Source organism: Sander lucioperca, chromosome 11 (genome assembly GCF_008315115.2).
Source record: "Sander lucioperca isolate FBNREF2018 chromosome 11, SLUC_FBN_1.2, whole genome shotgun sequence".
Lineage (NCBI taxonomy): Eukaryota > Metazoa > Chordata > Actinopteri > Perciformes > Percidae > Sander > Sander lucioperca.
In genome coordinates, this window is record NC_050183.1 from 13,392,989 (window position 1) to 13,409,688 (window position 16,700).

The 16,700-nt window shown below is 39.8% G+C and overlaps 1 protein-coding gene across 10 annotated transcripts in view; it reads left to right on the plus strand.

The window, feature by feature from the left end:
• Positions 1–16,700, plus strand: part of LOC116053030 (cAMP-specific 3',5'-cyclic phosphodiesterase 4C-like) — a 107,122-nt gene that overhangs the window by 66,814 nt on the left and 23,608 nt on the right. For 2 of the 10 annotated variants that reach the window (XM_031303895.2, XM_036006882.1), the window contains exon 1: positions 1,346–1,865. The exons of 7 other annotated variants lie outside the window; for them this stretch is intronic. In XM_031303895.2, the coding sequence (XP_031159755.2) occupies positions 1,732–1,865 (134 nt within the window). In that variant the 5' untranslated portion in view covers positions 1,346–1,731. Of the gene's footprint in view, positions 1–1,345; positions 1,866–11,124; positions 11,561–16,700 lie in introns of those variants that run through there. One more of the 10 variants, XM_036006884.1, reaches the window with a different exon arrangement.

Here is a 16,700-nt window from a genome sequence, read left to right on the forward strand (position 1 = left end):
TCCATACAAATCTGATGTCAGAAAGGTGGTGGTTTGGAGGGAGGGGGTTTCCGAAGCTTTTCGACCATCCAACAAGCACTTCTGAAGAATCATTGGTAGCTTAATTCCATTTGAGCTGGACAGTGAGCTTCTTTTGTTTCCACAAATGCAGGGGAATCTTTGCCTGATTGCCTTGAATTTTGTTCATATTTCTGAACAACTGAGCCATAAATGTAGTCCCATGTCTGGAACTCAGTGTGGAAATTAAATAATATGAGCCCACAGCTGTTACCATAAAATCAGCCAATAGCAGATTACAATGCAGTAGCATGGCTTTTATATGAAACTGAGGCATGTCTATACAAATGTCATAAAATGTACTTAAATACACCCCTTTATTATTATAATTATCCATTATTATTTAGATCTAGAGTGGAAAAAGAGTTCAGGCAGCAGCTTTCAGATAAACCTGGTCAACTTTAGCAGGTTGAGAGAACAGCTTTAGGTAAAACATCAGATTCGGCCTTCACATCCTCATCACGTCACCGCTTTTGATAGGCTAAGTCAGTATTTTAAACGTCTGACATTTTAAAGCCTACCACACTCCACGTCCTCCTTCATGTGCCTTCCAACACGTCCGACTCGTCCGCCTGCTCTGTTTCTTAAAAGACAAATATTTGTCTGTGATGTCAACAACAGTGAGATCGTCAGTTAGTGAGATCATCAGGTCTATCACTCCCTGACTGCTGAAACTGAACTGGTGCTCTTCCACTGGAGCACACTGCAGGTGGAGCTCAGAATTGTCCTGTGAATTATACAATTAAACCTGATGCAATAAATGGACTGTATATGGTGCAGTTCTAAAACCATCAATAAAAACATATAGAATAATATAAAACCATTGAAATGCATGAATGGGTTTTCATAGATTTGATGTGAAGCTGAATGAGTATTAGTGTTAAATTGTGATCAAGGTGTCGTGTGTGTGTGTGTGTGTGTGTGTGTGTGTGTGTGTGTGTGTGTGTGTGTTAAAACATCCGCAGGAGGCTGCCACACTGCCTCAGATAGTTTTTCTGTTCCAAGGGGCTAGTCTCTGAAACACACACTGCACATACAGTATACACCACACATATATTCACACACAAACACACACACACACACACACACACACACACACACACACTGCACAGACTCACTCTACACACACCCCCACGTGATGCAACTACTACGACCACAGACTCTCCTCTATCTCTCTCACTCACACACACATACTGCACATACACTCACATAGTTCATGTCTTTTTTAAAGCCTCAGTAGTCTGTGTGCCAGTGAGGCACAGAGAGAGCCATAGAGAGGGAGGGAGGGAGGGAGGAGTGTCTCTCCAGAAAACAAAGAGAGTTCAGCACTGAACTCTTCAAAACAGATTTGAAACCAACAGCTTTAGCTCTCCGCGGTCAGCCCTCCAAAACCGCAAGAAACAGCAGCGCTGAGGAAACGACTCTTTAAAACCCACTCTGCTTTGATCCCTCCTTCCTTTTTTTCACCCTCGACTTGTTTCTGGACCGGAGGCATGCTGCTGAAACACACCGAGGAGGGCTTTCCTCCGTCTGGCTGCGCCTCAATGGAAACCTGGTGTGGTGTGGACGCAGAGGAGAGAGCGCACAAGAGCCGAGGAGTAGAGGAGCGCCCAGAAGAGGAAGAGGAGTATTAGTAAAGAACAAAGCAGAAGGGAGACAAAAACAATCACAAACATGAGTTTACCGACTAACTGTGTGTATCTAGCCCCCTCGGTCCAGGATCGCTACTTCAAAGTGAGGAATGGGAATATCTGTGGGTCGCCGTGCGCTGTCAACCGGCCCATCGACATTGTGCAGAAACGCAGGCGGTAGGCCAGATGTGGTTTTAATCCAGATGTTGTAGTTGCACAACTCTAAACACACTGCTATCTATTCTTTTCTTTTCTTTTTTTTTTTTTTTTTTTAAAGTTTAACAATTCTTCAGCTGACAAACAATAAGATGATGATTGAAATACTTCACTGTAATATTAATTATATACAATTCTTACTTACTTTTATTAAGTTGCATTCAGTAATGAGGTATAGTGTTTTAATGATAATTAATAGTCTTTATCTCCTATGGTAACATTTCTATAAGATGGGTGGTCACAGCCTCATGAAAACATATATAGAGGTTATATAGAGGTTTTATAAAGGTCAGGAAGGCATTTACTACTTTTCATGTCTTTTCTACTAAAACATATCTTTAATTTTTGTCGTGAAAAGTATTTATTAATAAAGTTCCTTTAATATTTAGGGTGTTCATGATATTGAACCCACCACCTCCACAATATCTAGCACTCAACACTGAGTTTATTATTACCATATTGTTGGCTAGTCATTAGATTGTTATACTTGTGACTATAATATTTTTTACGGTGTTACTGCAGTGGTTTGCATTGTGTTAGGGCTACTCAATACTAATTTAAGATAAATTAACAACTTCATAATTAATTTATTATGCAAAAAAAATGTCTGACTTCTTTTGATTGCACCATAATATTCTTGTAGTGACCCTCATTCCACAATTTCTGGAATTTCTGCCTCTAAAATATTCCTGTAATATTCGTAATGAGATTTGTAATCTTTTGGTGTTACTTAGCGTGTAACATTTAAAGTGACATTGCATTTGTACCCCATCATGATCATACTTGACTCACAGTTCAGTCAATCTGTGCTACTCCAAGCTTAAAGTGACCTCAGTGGTTAATGGTATTTGATAGTATTTTCATTTAGTCTCCTGAAATCGCCATAATCACCATAATATCCCTACAGTCATCCTTTGCCTGTGCTACTGTGCTAGTAGTGGGTGTACGGGGACCTCTTTGATATTTTTGACATTATGGTAGTAAGATTTCATTAGATAATTTGTCACAAGCATGCATAATTCATTTACACTACATAATCTGAGTGATTTTGCTGTCTTTAATCCAGATGGATTTACAGTAGTGAGATCAGAAAGAGGATTAAGCCTTTTTTACTTTATTGTCAAAATTACAATCAGGTGTAAGAAGGTCAAGGGTCAGAACTTGCAGGTAAAAGATTGAACAAAATATGTACTTTCTACTTCTGGGAACTAAATCAGTTCAATCCAGGGTGTCAACACCCACAGGACAGTGGAGTCGAGCTCAGACTTAACAAATGACCTGAGTTTGTTTTTTAAGCGCTGCTTTATTAGTGTAATGGTGAGTCTGGTGGACTGAAGTGGCTCTACAGGGAAGATCTGAATATGGGTGTGTGTGTCGGTGTGTGGTTAAGCTTGAAGTTTTGACAGTGTTTATATATCATTAATTACTACAAAGTTTGTAGCAAAACACATTGAAATATTTAATCTCTTATTAACACTGAAAAACATACACAATAAATACTCCTTCTATCTACAGTATTTGTTTGTTTTTTACACACTTAAATACATTTCACCAAATAATGCACACGCACACACACTAGGTCTAGTCGTTTTAGACATTTTAATGTGGAAATGTTAGATGTTATATCTTTTAAAGGGCAACTATTATATAGCATTTTATAGCAGCGGAGTACATAGCAGGACTTTGTACCGTGAAAATTCACCAATAAAGGCTTTCTAAACCAAATACTACACAAACGGACATGTCCCAGCAGTAAAGTGACCCGAAATTGGGGAGAAATGACCAACATTAGCCGCCAAGATTAGCTACAGCTATGTGGCGTTAGCATGTAGCTACTTAAAAATTAGGCTAACGTTAAAAATTGCAGATAAGGCCTTTAAACCAAATATATATAATAAACTCCATAACCAGAAATGTTTCAGGAGTAATGTGAGAATCTGAGAACATTTAACCACACTGGCAGCCAAGATGACATTGTTTACTGCCGTAGCATGTAGCATGCGACAATGTTAACACCACAGAAGCTTAAAAAACACTTCAGTAGTTCCTGCCTGGAGCAGATAACCAATCATAGAAGTCCGGCTTAGAGTTGCGTAATACTTAGCCGAGAGTACAAAAAACTGTTGAAACTGGAGCATTCAGAACCGAAATCTAAACGTTTTAGCTCACAGGGATTTCTCTAAAATGGAAGTAGGAATCCAACATTATAACATTGTAGATATGGCAGAAAATACAGAAAAGCATAATATGTCCCCTTTAATGCTGCTTTATCAATTAAAAAAAACTTCAGTTTTGTTAAAATCAATTACAGCCCATACATATATCACTCTTGATTATTTTTTTCTTCATTTTTTATAGCATATGCATCACACACACACACACACACACACACACACACACACACTTAATTCTTACCAGATGAGTATACCTGAAAGAGGCTGCTGCTTTAAGGGTCACAGAAGGAAATGTGACTAAATTTGCAGCCGGCCTTTCAGAAGTCATGACGACATCTGTTTTGTTGGGCGATCAAAGTGTCTTTATAATGTCAACCCACCAATAAAAAACCTACAAATGGAAATTGCTAATGAACGCTGAGTCGGACGTATTTATAGGCCTGATGGATTGACCACATGTGTGTAATAGCACAGTCAAAAAGCAGCGGCGAAAAGTAGAGTGCACTTTATAATCGTCCAATTCCTTTTAACCCTGCAGCCTGTGTAGTTTCCATTAATTCCTACACAGAAACATGCTGCTTTCATCGTCACCGCTTTACCTTGTAAAGTTAGAGGTTTAACAGTTAGTTTTGGCAAACAGATTCATGTCTGTCAGTGCATATATTCAGCTTCTGCTTTTAGGGTTATGATGATGTAGGAGTTTGCTGTGTCAGTGAAATGGCATCAGTGAGGTTTCAGTCACCTCCTCTTTACTTACTGCCTGATATAGTTATCTCTTCTAAGCTCAGTTATCTCAAATACTACTGTCACTTTTTGTTAGTGCCATATTCTGTCTTGTCTTTTCACTTTCTGTCCTGTCCTTTAATTTTCTGACTTGTCCTGCTCTATCACACCCTGTCCTGTCTTCTTACATTACATACATAATTTTTACTTGCAGCCTACAGTACTGTTGATTTGTCAGGTAGTTTGCTGTGTTAAACAAAACCATACATTCCTTTCAGGCTTGTCATTGTTACTGTTTTCATCAGTAGACCTGTAACTTCAGTGGTGACGATGATGATAATGATCATGATGATGAAGACTAACGTCAGACTCTGACTTACTCATGTTTTACCTCCCAGCACGGAGCACTAGACACTGACTCATACAGTGAGATGGGGAGCTAACGGCATATCTATCTTTAGGGTCCAAAATGTACTTTTTGGTCTTTCTACCAATGGCGGATAAACTTAACGGCCCAAATATTTTTCAACCAGCTATAAAACTGTAAAAAAAAAAAAAAAATGAGCAGGTCCTATTTGTTGTATACCTGCAGCAAACGCTGCAGCTCATTCTATTGCCGTTGCTGTCATTAAAAAGCCAATTTCTCCTGACCTAGTTTATCTGTGAAGCGCAACTTCTCTGTACATTTTCTTTTAACTGTACTTCCAACATGCTCTTAATTTTTCCTTTTAGGTTGATCTCTTCCGGCAATGTGTAGGGCCGCCACATACTTGCAGAATCTCTTTGCAGTTAGCACAAAATTCTCTACCCGGCTTTATAGAAAGAGTAAGAGCAACCAGAGCAACAGTGGACAGTGAGGGTCACTTAAATAATTGGGATACTAACTCATATATCCTGTCACTTTCAACTGCTTTTATTTTTTATTTTCAGCAAACTTCACTAAATATTTAAAAGGAAGGCCCAGGATACAGCTTTACTAACCCTGAGTGTGTGTTGGAGGTCTGAGATTTGGCCACAGTGACAAAGGTGCCTGCACATATTTTTGCGTAAAACTGATCCACTGACATATCTGCTGGCAAATCTTTTCAACCTATGTCAAAGCAATACAAACATAGTAGTGTTGATATACATGTAAATGTCTTTAGCTGTAGCTGACGACTGCAGTCAGTTACTCTTGCTCCTTTCTGTGTAATGCATTGTGCAAATTTTTTTTAACTTAAATATGTATGGAAACTCTTGGGGTGTGTGGGGACAATAATATTCTCACAGCCTGAAACCACAAAAGCTCTAAATCATACTGATGAAATAAGTTTTGGGCTAACAGCTTTTAGTAAGAATAACTTCCCACGACTTATGACTCCCTACAACTATCAGCAAATGAAACTGATACATTTCTGACCTCTAAATGAAGATTGCATTTACCATAACATGATGAGCAATTAAGTGAATGAACTAAATAATAGGAAAATGTTCTATCAACATTCGCTGTCTGTGTGTCTGTGGCTCAAGTCAGACAGAAACCTCGAACATCAAACCTTCGTCAGATCAGGATACCAGTGGCCTACTGATATCTGATATTTAATTGAAGGCCAACATCTGAGCCAACTATCAGTTTAACTCATGTACTCTCTACGCAGGTATCTTCTGACTTTTCATGCCATCTATATACAGCCTGTCCCTCCCAACAGTTTAGAAATTAGATCTGACCTTTGGTGGTGTCACAGCAGTTTGGCTAGCCCTCCGGGCCTTAGCCCATGTCAACACACTGTGACGTGATGCACAGCTCACTCTACATGTGGTCAAAGGTCCCTGCTAGCTACCAGCATGTTGGAACATAATGTAAAAGAAGAGTCACGTTAGTTTGGGCCAGTGATATAGTCTAATGTATTGTAGTGGCTATACTGTACTGTATATGTATATGTTTGGGGGGGTGGGGTCTGGGGGCCCTCCCCCAGGGAAATTTAGTGCGTCAAAGACTTCATTTCCTGCATTTTGATACACTTTTATGCACCAATTCACAGCTGAAATACCTTTATTTAGCCTATGCAAAGAAAAGGAAAACACCGATGACAATTCAAAATATGTCAAAAATATAATGGAAAGTATGTTGTTGTGTGTCATTGCGCATTTTTAAGTAGGTATATGGTAATCCTGGAACTTTCTTAATGAGTATTAATGAGTATACTGTGTATACCTGCGTATCACATAGACTACACCACTGGTTCGGGCTTGGGTACGAGTCATCTGTGAGTACCATCTGACCGTATCAGTGATCTCATTATATCACTGCAACTGGTTAGGTTTTACTCACCTGTACTGCCAGTGCTGATGAATTTCTCCCTCCACAGACTCCAGCGCCATCTATTTTAGTTTATTTCCATACTTGTCATAGGCATCTCTTGCCTTGTGTATCCCATTTCTCATAGATATGACTCTGATGGGTTTGACTAAGGTGGTTGTTGCTTCCCACACTGAATTCTGTGCAACTTCAGTGACTGATTCAGTGACCAATCTCAAGAGCACTACATATTCTGCCAAACAACGTGGGTTATATCCAGGACATTCTAAAACGCTTAATGTAAAAAAGCTTAACATGGTTAAAATGTACCTAAACAACGATCAATCATCACCATATTTCTCATGGCCATATCTTGTCATGAACACTTAAGCCTGTCAAAGAAACTAAACCGAAATCCAACGATTATAGAAGTTATCTCGCATTAACGGTTTTTTCTTCATTGGCCCCTATGGTGAGAAAAACGCTTAACATGGTTTAATGTACCTTAACAATGATCAATTATCACCAAATTTCTCTCTCATATTGCTCCTCATAACCACTAAAAACTGTCAAAAAATCTAACCCAAAGTCCAATTATTATGGACGTTAGCTGACATTAAGCTGCTTCATTTAAGGCTATTGTAAGGAAAAAGCTTAATGTGAAAAAGCTTAACGTGGTTATTTTGACAGTTCAGTGGCTATGAGGAGCAGTATGAGAGAGAAATATGGTGATGATTGATCGTTGTTTAGGTACATTAAACCACGTTAAGCTTTTTCATGTTAAGCTTTTTTCCTTACAATAGCCTTAAATGAAGCAGAAAAGCTTAATGTCAGCTAACGTCCATAATAATTGGACTTTGGGTTAGATTTTTTTGACAGTTTTCAGTGGTTATGAGGAGCAATATGAGAGAGAATTTTGGTGGTAATTGATCGTTGTTTAGGTACATTAAACCACATTAAGCTTTTTTCATTACAATATCCCTTAATGAAGCAGAAACGCTTAGTGTCAGCTAACGTCCATAATAATAGGACTTTGGGTTAGATTTTTTGACAGTTTTCAGTGGTTATGAGGAGCTATATGAGAGAGAATTTTAGTAATCATTGATCGTTGTTTAGGTGCATTAAACCACGTTAAGCTTTTTCCTTGCCATAGGGGCCAATGAAGAAGAAAACGTAATGTGAGATAATTGCTATAATCGTTGGATTTCGGTTTTGTTTTTTTGACAGGCTTAAGTGTTCATGACAAGATATGGCCATGAGAAATAAGGTGATGATTGATCGTTGTGTAGGTACATCAAACCAGTTAAGCTTTTTCACGTTAAGCGTTTTAGAATGTCCCTTATATCCTTTGATTTAAGTGTTTCCCCTCAGCACATGGAGATGGCTTGTAGCGAAGAGACTGACTAATACAGTATGACACTGTAGAAGACAGAAGCATCACTGCACGTGACGCTAGTTAACACTACACTCGACAGCAGGTAACGTTAGCCTACCTACCGCTAGCTAGTAGCTGGATTAAACACGGTTAAATGCTGACAGCTAACGTTAAACGGTGTAAAGTGTGACTGTATTTCACTGTAGAGCAGGGGTCTTTAACGTTTTTTAGCCAAGGACCCCTTAACTGAAAGAGAGACGGAGCAGGGACCCCCTACTACATACAGTATATTGTATAAAATGTTGAATATTAAACTGAGCCTACAATAACGTGTAGGGCGGCCTAAAGCCTTTATATACATACCTTTTTTGCATAGGATACTAAGCTATTAAAATAGTTGTTGGAATAATTTTATAAATCATGTTTTTTTTTAAGATTATTTTTTGGGGGCTTTTTCCCTGTATTTCAAGTGACAGTGGATAGACATGAAAAGGGGAGAGAGATGGGGAATGACACACAGCAAAGGGCAGCAGGTCAGATTTGAACCCACGCCGCTGCAGGACTGCACAGGGCAAATGCTCTTACTGGGTGAGCTAGAGGCCACCCCTATAAATCATGTTTTAATCTTAAACATACATGAGGCACAGTAAATCCTTAGGATGAACTGTATCTGTGGATGACCTTAGTGACTACCTTAACTATAGGCTAGTTTTCTAATAATATGTTGGATTATTTTTTTTAAGACATTTCTAATTTTTGAAAAAAACCTTAAAAAACTTAACTGTAATTTGGAGGCCCCCCTGCATTGACTCTGAGGATCCCCTAGGGGTCACGGAGCCCCTGTTGAAGATCCCTGCTGTAGAGGGTTCCAACAGCGGGACGTAACAGTCTGCAGGCAGCTGTCGTTGTCGGAAAAACAACAGACTTTCACTTGAAACTGGTAGCAAAGCCGGTCTATGGAAAGCCTTTCCACTCCCTATTCAGCCCCATTTTGGTTGCGGTTCCACCAGAGTTCCACTGGGGGTGATCGCAGGCGAGTGCAAAATGAATGGGACTCTATGGAGCTAGACGGCTAAATTTGTCTCTTTTTTTGCCTGATTGTCGTTGAGAAATCTCAGATTTGATTGTAGTTTTTGCAAGTTTAACATGTATTATAGGTCGAAAGTTGAATGAACAAGTACTTGTGTCATTTTGATTTCTTACAGGTTGAGTCATCGTTGCCCATAACACGCTAGCATTCTGCTAATGAATGCTGATTGGTCAATGAAGGACTGATTGCGATCGGAGATCCCGCTTGACGGCATCCGAAGCAGAACCAGAATGTCAGAGTGAACATTTTGGCGTGGTCTTTAAAACATTAGCAAACCTCTTTCTAGCACGTGTATTGACAGGGAGAGCCTTGTTAGTTTAGCTAACAGCTAATTCGGCTAACCGCTAGCTGAGACAGCATGTAATAACTTTAAAAGACCCTCAAAATAAAACCTGAAAATAACCGTTAACATATATAACAGCTGTTACGTCAGCTGTAGCCTGCTTTACCCAGTGTTTAGTTTGAGTTAATGTTATTTTAGACTGAATGAAGCTGTCAGCTAGCGGTTAGCCGAATTAGCCACCAATCAGAGGCATCACTGTGGGATTGTGGGATTGTTCAGGATTGTGGGTAATGGAGTACTTATCCAAGACATCGCGAATAAAAGACATTTATCACAAGGTTGGTGCCCCATGAACTTTTGGCATCTATATAAGCATATACAATCGCTTAGTCATGTCGTAGCTGGTTTTAAGTCTACCATCGACGGTTACGATTTTATTGCTTATACTCCAATTTGTCAATGGAGAAATTGCATTGTATTTTTACTTCCGGAACCTGCTGTGGGCGGGACTGTTGAGCTCTATAGTGTTGCTGTAGTTGTTCCTCGTTGATTGAGTATGGTGGCAGGAAAAATTTAGATGGATTTTTTCGTTTTATATTTGGTTTAAAAAAATCGATTGAATTATAAACACATTAGAAAATCATGTTAGAGCAGATCATAGTCCGTGAATTGCTCGATTTGAAGTCTGAAGGGAACTTTTGGTTTGATGTTCAAAGACAGCTGTTCTTGTCTGTTTATGTTCATTCAGTCTCTTGTCCAGGATCCTTGCCATTTCAGATGAACTGCAGTGTTCTCCACAGCTGTCACATTGTGATGTCATGATGATGTCATACATCCCTCCAGTTTTCCGCTCCAGGGATTTTGTCTTTAGGGTTTAATACCAAAGATCTTCAGATCTTTATTATATATACATATTTATAGAAAGATCCATCACCCCCTCCCATTATTGAATGCTTAAAAGATTATACCTAACTCATATACAGTATTCAGCTAATATAGTCAAGCACTTTTGTGACAAAGCTTTTTTGACCCTGGGTGAGGACAGGAAATATTGACGTGCCAGTGGCTGTTCACTGGACTTGATCCCAAATCGTTCATGCAATTCACGGCTGACGCCTCAACCCGCTGAACCACAGGAGGCCTCTGCTTCGAGTCTTTGGAGTCACTCCTCTGAGTTCCTACATCAAACACGCCTCAACAGAAATCCCAATGCGTCCACAAGCTCCGCCAGCTGGTTTCTGGCTTGTATCTTTTTAGTGTGTTTCATAGCATCCTTTGTGTTGAAGTCTCTTATTTGGTGGAAAAACAGAACTCCAGCTAGCAGAGCATTGGGTTGGGAATAATTGCAGGCCTGAGAGCTGGTCGATCGGCAATGCAGTGACAGCCATGAAACCACAACTGACGTCAGCAGATGAGTGTGAATGTGTTTGTGTGACTGTGTGTGTACTTGTGTAGAATATCACTGCTAGAATAGTGGACTGAGTGTTATCCTGACGTCTCTGCGACTCTTGTGACTTCAGGAATGATGATCAACTCAGAGCCTGATGAACCCTTCACAAAGAGGCTCTGTTCCATTATGTTGATGCAGGATTACTAGACAATAGTGTGGTTGATGGACTTTTATGTTATCCAAACAAATGAGGAAATAAGGCATCCACATGCAGCCTGCTTGTCACAGGTGAACTTGATCACCTCATAGACTTCAGGGCTCTGCCTACACAGCGGGATACCAGGTAGGGAAAGGCCTGGGGGTTGGAGGAGACTTTCAACAACCTTATTTTATCAGAATTACAAGACTGCAGTGATATGACAAGGTTGTATGTCTGCGTGTGAGTGCTTCAACGATGCTGTCATCAGTTTATGCTACATGATACATGAATATTGTCAGGTTAAAGCTCAGGTTCTTGCCGTAAATAGACGAGATTTGAAAAAGAAATACTATACTATAATACTATAAAGAAATATCACTGCTATGAATATCTACGGCATCTGATATTATCTAGTGTTTGGTGTGTATTTATAAAACTATTATTTGCTAAATAAATTACGTTGCATAATTAATGATATATGCAAAATATAGGAATGCACCCATCCAACTTTTTCTCTTCCAGTACCAATTCTGATATTTCAACTCTGCTGATACCAAGTACTGATCCGATACCAGCGCTTATTTGTATGCCTCACTGGAACTCATTGGGATAATTTGAATGTACTATGAGGCTGGGATTGCTTAGGCACTAACAACTGAGTTGGCAGTCTACATTGACTATATGAATTCAACTGACAGGAGAAACTATTTAAAATAAAGTGTGTAATGACTTTCAGAAAGAAACTGTATTTAATATGGCTCAGTAATGTAAATGATGATACCCGATCCACTTAGTAAGTTCAGTATCGGGGCCAATACCATTCCAGTGTATTGTATCGGTGCATCCCTAATAAAATGTACATACAAAATAGATTGGATTGCCATCCAATGCCTTTTATTATATTCAATAATAATCTAACTCATGTTACTATTGTTAATGATAATAATAAATAAGAAAGATTCACAGTTCTTTACATGACGTAACCACCTGAAAACAATTAAGACAAAAAAACACACTCCCCCCGTCGTCTCCATCTTGTCGTGCCCCACTGATCAGCGATGTGATTGGCTGCTCCTGGTTTGCCCTCGGCTAATTAGAGGAGGAAGAGGCACACTCCAGCCTTACAGCCGGACTCAATCACAGTATACCGAAAGGCGCCAATTAGTGGCATATGAACATGATTAGAGTAGCACTCGGCATGGCCTGTTGTTGGGCAAAGACAGACAGTGTGTGTGCGTGTGTGGGTTCGTGCCCTGAACCAGCCTGTCCAGTTGCGCACCAGTGTGATGTAAGTTTGTTCGATTTTCAGGTCGATTCTGGAGCCAAATCTAGATCTCTACTGCTGGGGCTATAATCACACACTGCCTGTGTGTGTGTGTGTGTGTGTGTGTGTGTGTGTGTGTGTGTGTGTGTGTGTGGGTGGTTCTGGGAGGTTCTGGCCCAGTGTGTTACCCTCCTAACCAGCTTCTAATGATGTTAATGCTCAACAAGCACTGTATGGATTTCTCCCCGGCTGGACAGGCAGAGCTAATCACTGCACATAGACTCTACGATCAATACCCGTCCGGAGGAGTGAATCAACCGTTGAGGCGCCCTGCACTCCAAAAATGAAACCACTTGAGCACTACACCAGTCACATTCATATTTAAAGGGCCAGTATGCAAAAAAGGCACCACAGCACCACAGTTCAAACACCCAAGACAGGAACCAACTGCCCTGCTGAAGTATTTTTGACCAAACAACGAATCAATAATCCCTGAATAAAACAATGTAACTTGAAAAATAAAAGGTAATTGTCAGATTTTGTTGTGATCTATCTACTCTATCTGTCGCTACAGTACATGTAAAATTAAAAGCAGAAATGTCATGCCTGTGCTCTGTTCAGAAGGTATACCTGTAGTTAACAAGTTAACAAGGCACATGGAGGTTACAAAAAAACACTCAGTCTTATGACTGCAAATGTAGCGTCAGACCAAAGACTTTGACAGCATGTACAGATAATGATAAAACAAGTGCAGAAACACTGAATAGCTGCACAACTACACTGGTTGCATGTATACTGTAGTCACACAAATACATATAGTAGACAACACAAAAGTTGCAACTTCTACAATCTTCAGAATCTAATGATCATTATGTACAGGTTGCACACAGTATCTGAAGTATCTGATAGGGATTAAGGCCTGCAACGTTCAGCCTCCATCCATTTCTCTTCCTTTCTCTCCTGTGGCAACTCAAGAGTCCTGAGTTCTCTGCCTGTAGGTCAAAGGTCACACAGAAAAATAATAACACAGCAGCTGGTTTGACTCGGTGCAACCTTCTCCTCCCCTTGGCTATATTTAGAGAGACATGAGCTGCTCTGAGATCAGATGTTGATGTTGGACAGAGAGTGTTTGCTCTGTTTGGACAGCGATCCACAGTGGCTGGTCAGGTGTATAGAAAGAGCAACTGGACCCTTATGGAGGTGTAGCACTTAGCTTCAATCCACTACAATAGTGGAAATAGTTTTCTAAAAAGAAGAGTAAATATTTCATGATCTTTGCATGTTATGAAAATGTTCTCTCTCTGCAGTACAGTCATATACAGTAAGACTACAGTAATTCAACTAGTTCTGGGTGATAAATCAAATGAGCTAAGATATAGAATATCCTCGCCTCAACAACAGTAACCAGCCCTTACAACAGTGAATACTGAATTCAAAAGCCTGCGATGTCCCCTCTTTCTTCGGAAAAAGCATTCCCTGATTACAGAAACAACATGGTGCAGGTGACACATTTTTTATCAGTGTCATAGGATAAGCCCTGCACACTTTTTAGTGTTGTCTTTTGCTGTATTTTCTTTTTTGTTAAAATTAGCTTACATGAGGAGAGAAGTGCAGTGAGTGGATTCTAGGTGAACATGCACAACACACACTTTTATCCTTTTTTTCACTGGAACTGTGTAGTCTGTTTTTAAGATTGATTTTAGAAAAAACATGTATTTCATCACCACAAGGTAGTTATGTAAAGTGCGATGGACTGCTCGATTATGGGGAAAAAAATCATAATCACAATTATCTTGGTGAATATTAAAAATATGATTATTTAACGCGATTACTCATTGAAGTTGTCTTCTCTTTCTGTTTCTTTTTTTATCAACGTTAGTTGGTCATACGTGACTTTGTGCTTACTGTATATTTTAGGTGGTTAAACAGATTTGTGGTGCAGACACCACCGTGTAGCAAATCTTGCAGATGATGTGTTTCTGTTCCACGTCCGATTCCTCAAATCTGAACTGTTCCCAGAGAACGGGATCTGCTTTCCCCTTCTTGTTCACCAAATGCTGAATCTCTCCCTCTGCCATCTTCACTCACGGTGTTTTTTAAATGCCATCAGATACCACAAACAGGACCTCGCTGACTATTGGGCTGACTATTGGCAGAGTGTAGCTTTCAAGAGGGGCTTAAGTGTAAATAAGAGTTTAATTTCAAAATGTAATGTGTATTGTGATTATTGTTATTGTGATCGCTAAGAGCCCAAATCGCAATCACAATCAAAATTTGATTAATTGCACAGCCCTAGTTTGTGATAAACTCTGAATCAGAGAACGACTTGGACAATATTTTCTCTTTGCTTTAATATGCACAGATCTGGGAATGCATAAATAAGTTTCCTGCTTGTTCTTCTCCTGCCCTGCTGCCCAACATCTCCTTTCTGTCTGCCGAGTATATAAACACACAAACCACACACAGTGACAGTGAAAGGAAAGATATGTTTGGCAGGGTCTGGATGAGGGGGAAGCGAGTTGTTTTTCTGCTGTTTTCAGATCAAATGTACAATAGGTTTAAGAGGTGTAAAGCAAACAAACCCTCTTTACTCCCTGAACTCTCTCACTCCCACACAAACTACACACACACACACACACATACACACTGCCCTTCTAACTAAAACGTTCCGCTATAACTGCTTTATACTTATGCTGTTTTTCTCATTTCAAATCATGTAAAATCATTAGTACATTTTAGCCATTTTCTCTCTCTCTCTCTCTCTCTCTCTCTCTCTCTCTCTCTCACTCTCTCTCTCTTTCTCTCTCTCACATACACACACACACACACACACACACACACACTCATAAAGTGTTCCCTGGTCTGTTTTCCTCCTCACCTCTCGCCTCCTTCCTGGTGTGATGCTTTAGGCCCCTTGGCCAATTCCCACGCTACAAGGAAAGCAAACAGGAGGGAGCATGTGTGTATATATGTGTGTGGGTTGACCTTTGACCCTGGGCCTGTGTCATCCCCCATCAGATAACATCTGGCCTTGATGCTTGTTTTCTGTATCACATACATAACAGAAAGTTCCTTAAATCCCTCGGCTCTGGTTCCCATGAGCACATACCAAACATGTGTGCGCGGACAATAACTGGAACTGGTCGTACTTTGCATTTCCCATCCTAAGGTTTTATTTTGTTGTGCAGTTACACAGGCTTACCCTAAGAAAAGGCTTTATAAGGATGATATAAAGTCCGCTTTGGATGAAAAATGTTGGCTCTGTGCATGTCCTAACATCAGAGTGACTGTAACTCAAATACTCTGTATGACATCAATGCAAGTCATTGTTCAACAGCTTTGGTCCAGTGACATTTCTAGTTTAACCGAGTGTCTGTAGCTGTAACAATTCACTGTGGTGTGACTGTTAATCCCTTAAATTCATTATAAGTCAAAGTGAAGATAAAACCGATATGTTCCCAAACATTTGTTAAACCAATCATCTCACCAGTAACTGCAATCACCCAATTATGTTCTTTACTAATCAGCTAATGTTTTGGTCTATAAAATGTCAGAAAAAGGAAAATGTCAATAACAATTTCCTGAAGCCCAAGGTGACTCTTAAAACCGCTTGTCTTGTCCAACTAACCCACAGTCCAAACCCATTTAGTCCAAGAATGACGATTAATCAATTATCAAAATAATGGAAACTTTGTTGATTACCACACTTAAACTACAATCTTTTATTTATTTTTTGGTGGCAAAGGTACAAACTAAAAGGCCAGTGTGTGTGTGTGTGTGTGTGTGTGTGTGTGTGTGTGTGTGTGTGTGAGAAAAGTTTAGTAAAACAGAGTTAAAGAGAGAAAAGGGAGCCATCATTTACGTCAGAGAAATGGAGAACAATGCTGGAGGCAGGAGACAGAGCAAGGTCAACTTGTTATGTATGCTGCGACTGAACAAGACGCCTGCATGCCTGTCTGTCTGCGAGAATGCTTGTCTTACCCAGTTGCAGAAGCACTGGTATAACAAGCAATTTTAGAG